Genomic DNA, 14,141 nt, shown 5'->3' on the forward strand with positions numbered 1-14,141 from the left:
TAAATTTGTTTTATCTAAACCAGTGTGTGTTTGGATTGAAGTGGTTGGGGAACTCCATTTTAGATAAGGTTTGTGCATATCATTTTCTATTAATGAAATGACAGACTTTATATGAGTTTGTATTGTCCAGGAGAGTACTGGGCAGTAAAAGATGCACATTTCTTTGGATGGTCTGGGACTGGGAGTTTACTTGTGGTATCCACAGTGTAATTCACGGCTGTAGCACTCTCAGTATAACGGAGTGATTTACATGCTTTCTGAAATTTATGTCAGAAAAACTGGTGCAGATTGAATCGCATCAGGACATCTCATGGGAGATGTGGACAAACCCTCTAAATGGAAAATGAGGCAAACACCTGTATGTGATTGTGGTCTCCGGGCACAAATGATAGAGCACATCATATCTGAATGTCCCCTTCGCTCTTTTGCCGGGAGCCTGAAGGACATTCACCAGCTCACTGCTGCAGAAATGTGCTGGCTATCAAACTTAGAAATAAATTTATAGTTATTGCTACCTACCCAAGCCATACAAAAGAAGATGATGATGGATGATTTACATACCGGAGGCTATGTGTGGACAGACCAGGAGTGGTTGCTCTCAGAGTGAAGCAGTGTAAAAGGTACCCCAGGTTGGAGAATAGAGGGGATACATTTGTCCATCTGTCTAGATTGTACCCTGGGGAATGTCACATATATAAACTAGGGAATAGAACGGGGGTGGGCAAACTTTTTGGGCCGAGGGCCACATCTAGGTGGGGCAATTGTATGCAGGGCCAGGGCAGAGGTTTGAGGTGCGTGAGGGAGTGCGGGACGGGGTGTGGTGTGCAGGAAGAGGCTCAGGGCAGGGAGTTGGGGAGAGGGGTGCAGGAGGGGTTCGGGCTCCGGCCCATCGCTGCTTACCTAAAGAGGCTCCAGGGTGCCGCAGCACACACGCAGCCAGGGAAGGCGGGGCTGGCTGCAGGCAGGGCAGGGGGTGCAGGCAGGGAGTGCGGGGCTGGCTGGAGACAGAAGCTGGCTGCAGGCAGGGCAGGGGGTGTGGGGCTGGGTGAGGGCAGGGGGTGCAGCAGGGGCTGGCTGCTGCTGCGGGCAGGGAGGGGTTCCCCTGCTTCTACCGCCCCGGCCCTTTAAATAGCTGCCGGAGCCCTGGGGAAGCGGCGGGGCTCCAGCGGCTATTTAAAGGGCCGGGGCGGTAGAAGCAAGGGGAGCCCCGCACTTTTTAAATAGCCCCCAGAGCTCCGCAGCCCTACCCCAGGGCTCCAGAAGTGGGGCTCTGGTGGCAATTTAAAGGGCCTGGGGCTCCAGCCCCTGCTGGGAGCCCCAGGCCCTTTAAATTGCCCCCTGGGGAAGCCGGCTGCCCCGGTACGGTGTACCGCCAGCGGCAAGGGCGCGGGGCCCGATTCAGGGGAATTGCCTGAATCGGCCTAAAGCCAGCCCTGACTAATGTAACCAAATTCTACATTTTAAAAATCCATACAGTAGTTTTACAGACAGCTCTCTCTCACTTTATCAAAGCAAGGTTTCTGATGTGCCTTAAAGAGTTTGTAAATGATTGGATGTTTTTGAAGCAGTATTACATATATATTGTTCCGAGATTTTATAGATATTGCTTCGGTCTTTTCCTTTGTGCTTTGGATGGGGATGTATGGAAACATTCTCTGTACTGACTGTCTCTTTTCTTCTTTACAGAGAAAGGAGGAACAAAGTAGTTTGCATGTATATAGTGCTTTACAGGTCCAAAGCACTGTATCCTACTGATGTAAACTGATCTTTACAATATCCCTGTAAGACAGGGAATTATGCTTAGCAATATCTCCCAGCTATGATATGGGGCTCACACAAACAGTTCTTCCCAAGGTCTGCCAGGATGAGAACTCAGCAGTTCCTGGCTTCCAGTCCTGTGCTCTAGTCACCAGTAGTACCTCAGACCAACACACACACTTACACTTTCCACTGCTATGGTTGGATAGGATTGAGAGGATAGTGCACTACCACTTCTGCTAGCTTCAAAAGTATCACACTCTCAAAGTGAAGCATGCAAATTTGGCTTTTTGATTACAGTTTATATTTAAGTGAGCATATAACAAATAGGACCAATTCTTGTTCAAGTTTGATTTTATCCTCAGCCCAGAATAATATTTAATAGCAGATTTCTCTCACCCTGTAATAGCTAAGAAATGTATTACAGTGTTAGACTCAACATGTCCTGCCAACATTTAAGTCAGGATGTGATCTGATAACAAGGAATCTATTATTTGAAAAGTTGGGACAAATGCTAGCAAAAAGATGATAAACATTGTAAGACAAATTTATGCTGATCTTGTTTATATTGCCTCAATATTCTGTTAAACCAAAATGATGAATTTTCATTAAGTATCAAAGACTTCTATAATAACAATTGCCTAGAAGATAGGAAACATTCCAGAAGGCCTATGAGATTTCTGTTGAGTGAACTCTAGTCAGCATGACACAACTTGTTATAAAGTTGAAGGAAAAAATAGACAAATGATAGAATGGACAATTAAATTGCTTTAAAAAAAATGCTAGTTTTTTGGTCATGTTTATGACCCTGTATTTTTTATAGTTCTTTACTTAAATGAATTAATATTTAATAGGTAAATTAAATATTAAAATATGAAATTCAGAATGGCATTTGAATGCTGAAGAAACCAAAATGGTATTTTTAACTTACCAAAAATTAATGCCAAACCATGGGAAGTCCCCACTGCTATCAGACTTGACGCTGCCTGAACAGAACATGGAGAAAAGTTAAATTTTGAAATGTCAAACTGCCACAAGTCCATGATTTAAGCCCAGTCAGCATCTTTATTGCAGCTGGCCAAAGTTAATCAGCAAAGGGAAAACCATTTTAGAAAACTACAGACATCACAGCAAGCTTCCCACAGACAAGTATCAAATGCATACAATCCAAAATATCTGTATCAACCACCCATCACAATACTGCTATTAAAATATAATTTTACATCTCAATGACTGTCATTTACCTCATCATTCCTTAATTTGAGCACAGTGCTGTATTTTCCCCACCCTGTTTCAAGTTCAATACATTCATCTACCATGGTGATGAAAAACCACAGACAGTAGATTTCCTCTATGTGAGGTTAATATCACTCCTGTTGTCTGGCACAGGAGTGCATTCCCTGTTTTTCATATCCAAGGATTACAGTTTGAGTGCACCCTCAGCAATTCTCTGATCCCCCATAAAGGGCCCAGTTCAACTGACAGAGAGAAAAATTCCCAATGACTTCAATGAGGAGTTGGATACGGCTTTAAGTGCCACAAAGTCAGGAATATAGTTAAACGTTGTAAAGATATATTTGTGTCTTCTGCTATAAAGCTTTGAAAACATTGTAGATAAAAAAATGCTTGAAAACCAGGAGCTTCTAAGTTCAGGTTTTATATACATGCATGTCCCGTACACACAATAGACATTTCCAATTTGTTCTGTAAATAGTAGACCTGGATTTCAGTGATTCTCCTTGTTCCTTAGACATTGTTAGAATACTGCACATGAATTTATTTCTTTGGTTCACCCTACCTCTATGAACTGTTACACTTACATCAAAGGTTCTCTAAGGAGACAAGCAGCCTAAATAGGGCATTTCTCTTAAAAACTGATTTCCCTTATTCTTCAGCCATGGGCAACCTTAATTCTGATGTTTCCTAGCTGGAGTGCTTGACTCCACAACTTTAATAGTGTTTTTAACCAAGGCATGGTGGGAGTTTTTTTGGTTTTTTTTTTTTTTTTTTTAAATTGAGTTGCTATAAGATGGTTATGATCATACTGGAAGCCAGTATGTTATACAGTTTACGATGTGTGAGGTAGTATCTTTTATTGAACCAACCTCTGTTGGTGAGAGAAGGACGCTTTGGAGCTCACACCGAGAAAAGCTCTGTGTAAGGTTGAAAGCTTCCCTCTCTCACCAATAGAAGTTAGTCCAATAAAAGATGTTACCTGACCCACCTTGTCTCTAATATCCTGGGACCAACATGGTTACAACAACATAGTATGCAGTTTATGGTATGACACTTAGTTGATGTTGGAGGACCTTGGACAGATACCAGGAATTATTATTTTTAAGGCTACAATTATTGCACGGAGGTCGCAGAGCAATCTCTGTGACATTGGGGCCCCCATGACTTCCAGCGATGTCCATGACATTGGGGGACCCCAAGCTGTCCAGCTGCTGCGAGCAGCCAGGGCCCCTCTGCAGACCCCAGACATCTGTGGTGGCAGCAGAGGGACCCCAGACCTGCTCAGAGACTGCGGAGCCATCCCGCAGCTCCCCAGCTGCCAACCCTGGCAGGGCCCCCCTCCAGCTCCTAGCCCCGCAGGGCAATGGGGAGATCCCACCCAGTTCCAGCCCTGCAGGGGGACCTCCCCACAGCTCCCAGCCACTGGGCAATAGGGTTCCTGGAGCTCCCAGTCACTGCAGCTGTGGGAGAGGGGCAGGGTGCTGGACCCTCCTCATTTTGTCAGGGATGTTTTTAGTAAGAGTCAGGGACAGGTCAAGACTTTGTGATTTTTTTATTATTATTATTATTATCCGTGACCTGTCCCTAACTTTTACTAAAATATCCATGATAAAATCGTAGCCCTAATTATTTATTTCAGTCTAAGTAATGACTGGTAGGGAGGAAATATCACGGGAAACTTGGCATTGACATTTGCCAAGCTTTTATGTCACATTCAATGGGAAAATGTTAGTGCCTAAATTCACGTATACGCTACAACTTAAGCTGTATAAGTTATATCGCTCAAGGGTGTGAATAAGCCACCCCCCTGAGCAATACAAGTTACACAAACCTAACCACTGGTGTGGATAGCGCTATGCTGGCAGGAGAGCTCTCTCCCATCGACTTAGAGTGTCTGTACTAGCAGCTGCGCCACTGTAAGCTCGGTAGTGTAGCCATAGCCTAAGTAATAAGCCTTGGTCATGGTCTGAAAAAAGGCAGAAGCTTGTGGGACAAGTGATCAACAGAAGCTTCCCAAATGATATTGCCCTCAATATGACAATAGTGGGGGTGAGGGAAGAGGGTAGAACTCCACTGCTATAAATGAAGTGTCTCAGGCTACTCCTTCTGCCGTGCATGCTTAAGATTCTGGGTGTGAATCAATGCCACCTCCTGGGAGAAGGCCAAGATGAAAATGTCAACATTTCAATACTGCACTATGGAGTACAAGGGATGGACCACAGATGTAACAGGAAGATTTACTATACTGTATTTTTACAGTTCTTTCAATACTTACTATTGCAGTAGGTAAACCAGCATCCACTTTGTCCTACAGTAACAGAAAAGTCATTATTAATAAAGTAAAAGGAGGCAGGGCTCCTTCCCTGGGTACATTTCTGTTAAAAAAAAAAAAAAAAAAAAAAGTGCAGCTGTACTGACTGGAGGATCGCTCTGTGCTGCCTCTCATTCACACTGTGCTCTAACAGCAGCACCAACACTACAATGAGGAGGACACTACATCAGCAACATAGTGTGAACCTCCCTGTGGAACTGCCCCACAAAAGGCAGGAGAGAAGCTGTGGGAATAGCTATGGAACCCCATGATTCCACGGGAAATGTAACCCCCCCTTCCCCCAAGTGAAGAAGGTTATTTGCACTCACTCCAAAGAAAAAACATGAAGATACACAATTAGCTTTAGCCTACCACACAAAAAATATTCACTTTAAGTTAATATTGTTCAACTGCATTTCTTATTAATGTAATTTAACAGAACTTGAGAAATCACCAGTTGCAGCAGCATTAAGATTCAAGCCAAACTAAATGAAAAGAACCGTTACTTACCCCATGATTCTTTGAGATGCATTGTCCATACCGATTCTACTCTTGCCGCGCATGTGCCCCATGCATGTGAGATTGCATTATTTTTTAATAGCAATATCCTTTGTGGCTGCACCTGTGCCCCTTAAAGATGGGGCTTAAGAGGCAGGGCAGCCTCAATCACACTCAGTCCCTTTGCCAATAAGAATCCCAGAAAGTGGGACGCTGATTAGCAGGGATGTAGAGCAGGCCATGGCATCTGTGTGGACATAAGGTACAGAGAGCAGGTTGCCATGGGTTCAAAGAGAGTTCCCCATCAGACCAGTTAGAACCAAGTTGCAATCCCAGGAAGTGGGAGGCTCCTTGACTGGAGTGAAAATGTAGGAGACCCTGGAGAAATTTTGATACCGTAGGGTGAACAAACATAATGTAACCCTGCACCCATGGGTCATCTGCAGAGATGGCCACCACATGTACCCTAACCAAGCCCAGATGGAAAATCGTTTCCACTTTGCAGCATACGTGAGTCTGGTAGAGGGCTTCCTGCTCTGTAGGAAGATCTCCTGGACATCAGATGAACTCTCTCTCTAGGGGGTTAATCCAACCAGCATCCACAAAGTCAGATGCAGTGAGGCCAGGTTCAGGTGCAGTATCCGGCCCTGATTTTGAGAGAGTATGTTGGAAAGGAGAGGTAGGGTTATGGGTGGGTCCACAATAGCTCACCAGATCTGAGAACCAGAACTGTCTGGGTCTTGCTGGGGCTATCAAGATGACATAGCCCTAGTCCTGCCTGAGTTTCCTGAGGACTCTGGGGATTATGTGAACATGCACGAAAGTACAGAGTGTAGTCCGTAGGAGGAGAAATGCATCCATCTGCAAACCTGGGCCTACTCCCCAACCCCCATGAGCAGAATGCCAAACACTTGCTGTTCTTGTACATAACAAATAGACCCATCGACAGCTATCCCCATTTCAGAAAGATGCTGTGTAGAACAGAATTGCTGAGGAACCATTAGTAACGCTTTAGGAAGTCCTGTTGAGACAATCTGCCAAGGTGTTTCACAGGCCAGGAAGGTGGATAGACTCATGTGATTTGGTGGACAAAGCACCATTCCAACAGATACAGCACTTCCTGGCAGAGTGAAGATGACTTTGCCACTCCCTGCATGTTGATGTAGTAATTCACAATGATGTCATCAGTGATTATGTAGACAGGGAGACACTAGAGAAGAGGAAAGAAAGTCTTGCAGGTGAATCACATTGCCCTGAACTCCAGTATGTTCATATGCAGCAAGCTCTCGAACAGTGACACTTTTCCTTGGGCTTTTAAATGGCAGAGATGAACTCCCCGCTACAAAATGGAAGCATCTGTTATTGCTATCTTGGTGGCAACAGAGAGACTGGAACTCCACTGCACACTTGGAACAGATCTCTACACCAGTTTAAAAAAGATGGGGACTTCTACAGGAACAGCGATAAGCTGGTCCACGCTGCACTTTCTGGGTGGGTATACTGATTTCAACCAGCTAGAGGTGAAGTCTGGCATGCTGTGCAACACAAGTACACACTTCCACATGTCCCATGAGTTTAAGACATGACTTTGCTGGTGTTCTGGGGTTCTTGCAGAGCTGGCTGATAGAATCTACCATGGTTGGAAGGCACTGGTCATTTGATAAGTTCTTGAAGATTTGCAGTCCACTGGAGTTCATATAAACTGTTCCAAAAAAGGACACTTGTAAGAGTGGTCCCTGAAAGGAGATGGGGAAGGAGGAACTGAATGGAATACCCTTGAGTTACCTTGAGGACCCACTGGTCTGAGGTTATTCTCATCCACTTCCTCAGGAAGAAGGTTCTCAAAGGGGTGGATGGGGAAAAGGACAAACGATAAAACGTTCTGCCAGGCTCTCAACACTCACATCAAAACCCGTTCTTTAAGGAGGTGCAGCACGTGGGATGGAGGAGGACTGAGGAACCTCGGTCTCTTGCATGGAGGCTCAGAAAACCTTTGTTATGTGTAGGACTGTGACTTGGATTTGCACTTGTAGTAGGGGTGCTTTCTCTGTGAAGTAAAAACACGATGTGGGAATACAAAAGCCCAACGGTCAAAGAGTCGCCTTAGCACCCTTAAGAACTGTGATGTTTTGACTGTAGTGTTTGGGGGGAGGGGGAGCGCAAAGGGAGAGAGAAGAAGATCAATCACCTCAAAATAGGAGGTCCTCTATAGTGGTTTTGACCTCCCATTGGATTTCAGGTGTCTGGATCCAGGAAGCAGGTCTCATGGTAATGCCAGATGCCATGGTCCCTGCCACCATATCCAAGCAGGTCATGGTGGCCAGCTGCACCTCTACCATCAAGGTCTTCATTCCTCCTAGTGTTCTCCCGTGGCAAGTTGTTCAGAAGGTTTGAGAATCACTCCCAAAGATTTGGGGGTGGGAGGGGAAAGAGGGGAAATAAAAATAAAAATTAAAAAAAAAAAATCAAGCTTTGAAAGCAAAACTTGATAATTAGTCACTCAACTGGAGGCTGACAAGAATAGACATTGTGGACAAACAGGCACAATTTTGGGGGCGGTCCTTCTCTTGTGGCATATTCTTCAGTGCTCCTTGCTGTTTAGATTTCTCCTGGTCCACCAGTAGCCAGGTGTCAGGTTTTGGAAGAAACCCTCAAATCCCCTCACAGGGGGCTAGCATTTCCTATCTGCTTTGAGGTAGGTGGGATGGAAGTGGGAGTATGCCAGATCTCCTTCACCACAAAAGATCACCCTAGTTTATGGGTATTGCTATCCAGCCCACCTTGCAATGTGGAGAACATCCAACAATTTACCTTTTTTCCTCCTGAATTATCTCAGATAGGATGTCCAAAAGGATTGCTGAGAACTTTGAGGAGATCCTGGAAAATTAAACTCATCTTGAGACTGAAGATACGTTAACAGCTTCACCCAGAGACAAGGAAGCTTATTGAGGAGGTTTGGTGGTTCCTGGTCAGGAGAAAGTTGGTCTTTCCAACTGAAGTACTCCTCTGCTGTGGTTGGGGAAGTGGAGCAGTTAGAGGAGGCGGACATTGTTTCCTCAGAGAAGGGGGTATTGGTTGAGAAACAAAAGAAGCGGATCTCTTCCAGAGTAGGAGTTCATGCTCAAGGGTTGTTAAACTGTAGAGGATATTGTGACAGATGCTCTTTAGAATCTACTGGTCTCCTATGTTCACCTTTATAGTACTCTCTGGGCTGTCCACTAAATTCCCATTGGCTCACCCAGGGCGGAGATCGGGATCTGGAGGTAGCCCTCAGTGCATTCAAGTGAAGACAAGTAGACATAGGTCTCCTCCATAAAAGAGAGGCAATCCTGTCCAGACTATCAGGTCTGCACGGTATCAGATGGAACAAAGCCAAAGTAGACGGCTGATACAAGACATCTCTCAAAATGGTCCAAGAGAGGAGACTCTGGTACCAGATCCACCAGTACCAGGATGATACCAGGTACCAAGTGGACAGCAGTGCCAAGGAAGTGCTCAGTGACATGGTAGGTGGTAGTCACCAAGGGTCTTGGTGCTAGAACACACAGTGCAGACGCCATGCCAGAAGCACCACAGTCCTTTTGGAATGGAGTCGTTGATGCCAAGGCACCAGCAAAAGGCTTGAGGCTGCACTTCCTAGCAGAGGGCACCTGAGAAGATCTGAGTCTCATACTCCGGGAAAGAAGGCAAATTTGCATCTGATGTCCTGACTGCAGTGGTGCTTCTTTCTCCCTCTCCCTGGTGCCTGAATGCCATCTGTGGGAGGAGAACGCATGAGAGGTAGAGGTGGTACAACAGCTAGCCAGTGCTGAGAACAGGAGCAGTTGAGCTTTCCCAGGTTTCTTGGGGGAAAGAATGGGGTTGCATAGATATCTCCATCAAGAACAGCGCAGCCTTGCCTCTCTGTTCTTGAGAATCTTTTTAGCATATCAAGCAATGCTCTGTTGTGTTCCTCTCCCAGGCAGGTGAGACATCTGCAGTGCACATCATTAGTGGGCACAGTGGAGTTGCATGAGGGGTGGGTATTAAAGATGGGAGACTTGGAAGTCACCACGATGAACAAAAATAAAGTAACATAAAAACAAAGTTTAAGAAAGCTAAACGAGTTCACAAAGTGAGATAGGAGAAACTGTTGCTCGAAGACACAGACAGTACTTGCATTCCTTCTTACCACCCATGGCGCGATGGAACTGAGCGGCAATTACGGCTGCCCTACCACTTATGTCCTCTGCTACGGTAGCCGGAAGGACACAAGGGGCCACAGCCAACATTCCTTTTTTTTTTTTTTTTTTAAATCTGATTTCATGCACGTGGGGTATACATGCCCCAGGAGTAGAATCTGTGTGGATAATTACTAACATATTTTACCACAAAATTAAATCTTGCTACCTCAATGCACTCTGGCTCCTCACTAACACTGGCAGACCAGGTGCCAGATCATGAAAAAGCCTAGGGATCAGCTGAGAACTGTCAAACTCACAGCTGGAAGCTAGCCAATTCACTTGTATTTATACTACTACAGAAGTGATAGTTACATTCATAAGAATGTATTTGGTGTTTAAACTTCATGAAAACTAACTGGATATTACATGCATTGTTTTCACTTATCTGTATCCTGTTATAATGTAATAGCAAGCATTTATATTTTTATATTTTATAAAGCTTATGCTCTAATAAATTTGTTAGTCTCTAAGGTGCCACAAGTACTCCTGTTCTTTTTGCGGATATAGACTAACATGGCTGCTACTCTGAAACCTATATTTTGTATATCCCTGTAACTAAATAACCCATCAAACAAGAAAGAAGACTTGTGTAATCCAAATGAAAAACTAACAGGAAAGTACTAATTCTTGTGCACTGAAGGCAACCTGTCAGTGTGTGATGATCAAAAATGCAAAACATGCTCCTTTCTCTCTGCCAATTACTACAACTCTCTATCATTTAGAATTATAGACTGTGACTCACGTGTACATATTTTTTTACCTACTTTAGCCTCTCTAACTCTCATTCCTTTTTCTTAGCTAATAAACCTTTAGTTAGCGTACTATAGAATTGGCTGCCAGCATTGCTTTTGGTGTGAGACCTGGGATGTAAATCTACCTGGGTGACTGGTCTCTTGAGAGTAACCTGGAATATTTGTGATTTTTAGTGTAAGTGACCATTTATCACATAGCGCAGCTTGCCTTAGTGGCAAGATAGACTGGAGCGTCTAATGGGATTGGCTGCAATTCCCTTATAAAACTACTGAAGTACTTTGGGAGTTCACATTTGGTACTTGATTGGTGACATACAATTACAGAACATACACCTCTGCCCCGATATAACGTGTCCTCGGGAGCCAAAAAAATCTTACTGCGTTATAGGTGAAACCGCGTTATATCGAACTTGCTTTGATCTGCCAGAGTACGCAGCCCCGCCCTCCGGGAGCACTGCTTTACCGTGTTCTATCCGAATTCCTGTTATACTGGGTTGCATTATATTGGGGTAGAGGTGTACTACCAGTTTGGGGTGTCTGCCTTGCTTTTTACAGTCTGCCCTGAGGCAGGCACTCACAGTCACGACCAAAACAAAACTCCCTTTTATTTCCAATATACAGCCTCCCACTTGGCACACATTCAAATCCACAAAAAGAAGCGGCTTCAACTTGATCTCAGACAGACATTTCCTCTGGGTCAGTGTAACAGTACAGTCCATACTGTGTTTTCTTTACCTGGCAAGACTGAGGTCAGAATTAATATACAACTGACTACAACTGTAAAAAAGTAGATGCATGCATTATAACCAATGAGGCTTGTAAGGGCAGGGATCAGTCAGACCATAAGCTGTTTCAGTATCATCATCCATTTAATGAAGCAAAACTAGTGCTTAAAAAAAAAAAAAAAAAAAATCTACTTTTTTGGCAGAAAACACTGCAAATAAATTTCAGGACAGTAAGGCAAGCTTATTTGGTAAGCACAACAGCTAGATTTCCTACTATTTAGTTAATCAAAGATTTCAAGAAAGTTACCCCCTCCCCTTCAGTGGTTCATAAACTTTTTTCTTAATGAAAAGGTGATGTTTTCGGTCTTTTTATCATTAATATTGTCATGAGGGAGTTGCCTCTTTGATCTGTCTTTATTTAAGAACACTTTAGCCATTTACCTTTCTTTATAACTAGATGGAGTGACTAAACTGGACTGGACCACACAGGTTTATATTTCATTGAACTTTTTCTTTGAGATGCATTCTTTAATAGCCATTTCCTTTGTGACTCACTTTCCTTCCTGCAAGAAACGAACTATCCTGACTCAATGCACCACTCCTTTGCCTCATCATTAAGCTCAGAGGTACAGAATATTACTTGAAGCTAAGAGCGCACAGTGTGAAACTGATGAAGTAGAACTCCACATGACGTTCTTACCAAAGTAGCTACTGTTTTTATTTACTAATTTATATTCTCATTCCTGCTCATTGTAACTCGATTGATTATTTTGCTGAAGGAATAAAACACTTACCGCAGCAGATACTATTTGGGCAGAAATTCCTTTCAGAAGAGAAAGACGGACAACCGATCCATGAAGAGAGAAAGAATCAGGGAGCTTTTTCTTTCTAAAAAGAGTAAAAATATTGTTAGTCCAGAATAAATCCCAGCATCTAAGTTTATAGGAAAAAGTTACTAATGGTTGCAATCACCTTATTTACCACACACTATCCAAACCATGCAATGAGAGAGGCAGGAACATATTTTCACAAATGATATGGAGTGAGGTTTGGAGCCCTGCCTTGCTTGTCAAATCTTCCACAAGCACTTGCATATCAAGTGAGATTCCACTTTGTTAGCCTATTGATTAGGCTATTTGATTAGACTTTGTTAGGCTATTTTTGAAAATCTTAATTTTTTTTAGTATGGCCTATGCTATTGTCAAAATCTATGTACCCTGCAGTTAGTTTGGCCTAAAGCCTGCAGCAAGGCCTTCTTGTTTCTGCAGTACTGTACAGCAAACTGGAAATAATATGTCAGCACTTCAGGTAAACTGAATTTGATAAAAACTTGTTTTTACCTATGAAAATCATCAGTATGTCATTGTGTCTTATTTGACTTCACATTCAAATCGTTTTATTTTGCCCCAACGTATCATTTTTTCATCAAATCTTATATTAATAACCACTGCACTGTGCAAATTTTCAGGGGCAGCTGGAACTTTTGGCCCCAGAGAAGGAACCAGGAGTGGTTTGGGATTGTGGGGCTGGAACATCTGGTACAAATAATCAGCCGTTAAATTGGTTAAATAATCAATCAATGTTGCCCTCTAAATTGTGATTAAGTTAACACTCTACTGAAGAGAGGGAACAGTTCACATACTCTCAAAAAACACTGTTTCAGGAAGTTTACACACCAATTCATCAATTACACTGTTAACCTTCCAAATGTGTTCTTTACAACCCACAATATATAATTTTTTAAACTTAAAATAAGCCATGAAAGTCTAGATTCTGGTACACAGTTCTGCAAGTTTTCACAGCCCACTGCAGCATATAAAGAGCCATGGTGCAAAAAGCCTATCTTTCTGTCTAGTGGATCCCTTAGGAAAAGTAGCCTGTGGCAGAATTACTTTTTTTGTCCACATCATCCATTTTTAACACCTGCACTGGGGTTTGATCCTATCAGAGTTTACACAGAAGTATACTGAGGGATTTTCCTCTTAATGGTGGGTTCTCTTCCAATAAGAAAACTGAAAGATTAGGTTTTCATTGAGAAAACTGGTTCTTTTCGATGAAAAATATTTCATCACGGAAGTTTGGGTGGTTCTTTGCTTGGGATTGTTCTAAATGTCTTTTGAATAGACGATCACATTTCTAATTTACAATTCAATACCTGCTAGCTAGTCCCACTGGATCTCATACTAATCCCATGGACTGAATAGACTTGAGTGTCAGTCAGAAAATGTAGTTGTGTGGTGCTCAGTGAAATATGATAAATCAGTTCCAATACTCATGATACACACCTAAAACTGAAAGATGGTGTCAGAAAGAACTGCCCAACTTATCAGTTACCTTTTCAAGTGCGTCCTGTCCCCACTGTCTGAGCTTGCCAAGGAAGATGTGTCATAAGAGTGAGTGTCAATGTTATCAATGTTTAAAAGAGAGGGATCCTCAAGAACGAAAGACTCTTCTTCATCATCAGTCTGAAAGAAAAGCAACAATTCGGTAAACATGACAGACAAAACAGATTGAAGATGACTCATCTCTAGGAATTCTCAGGCTGTTGGTGCTAAGGTCATGCTTCCTTGCACCGAACTTTCTGACCTTAGAACATATAGAGAGCCACAGTGTTTTATAAGCAACCATCCAAAAGGAG

General features: G+C 43.2%; 1 protein-coding gene across 3 annotated transcripts in view; it reads right to left on the bottom strand.

The window, feature by feature from the left end:
* VPS8 (VPS8 subunit of CORVET complex) overlaps positions 1 to 14,141 on the bottom strand; it is a 258,292-nt gene that overhangs the window by 235,629 nt on the left and 8,522 nt on the right. For all 3 annotated transcript variants that reach the window (XM_054038927.1, XM_054038926.1, XM_054038925.1), the window contains exons 3-6: positions 13,838 to 13,968; positions 12,298 to 12,391; positions 5,270 to 5,302; positions 2,690 to 2,744 (exon numbers count right to left, since the gene is read on the bottom strand). In XM_054038927.1, coding sequence (XP_053894902.1) covers positions 2,690 to 2,744; positions 5,270 to 5,302; positions 12,298 to 12,391; positions 13,838 to 13,968 — 313 coding nt within the window. The remainder of the gene's footprint in view (positions 1 to 2,689; positions 2,745 to 5,269; positions 5,303 to 12,297; positions 12,392 to 13,837; positions 13,969 to 14,141) is intronic.

This window comes from Malaclemys terrapin, chromosome 9 (genome assembly GCF_027887155.1).
Source record: "Malaclemys terrapin pileata isolate rMalTer1 chromosome 9, rMalTer1.hap1, whole genome shotgun sequence".
Lineage (NCBI taxonomy): Eukaryota > Metazoa > Chordata > Testudines > Emydidae > Malaclemys > Malaclemys terrapin.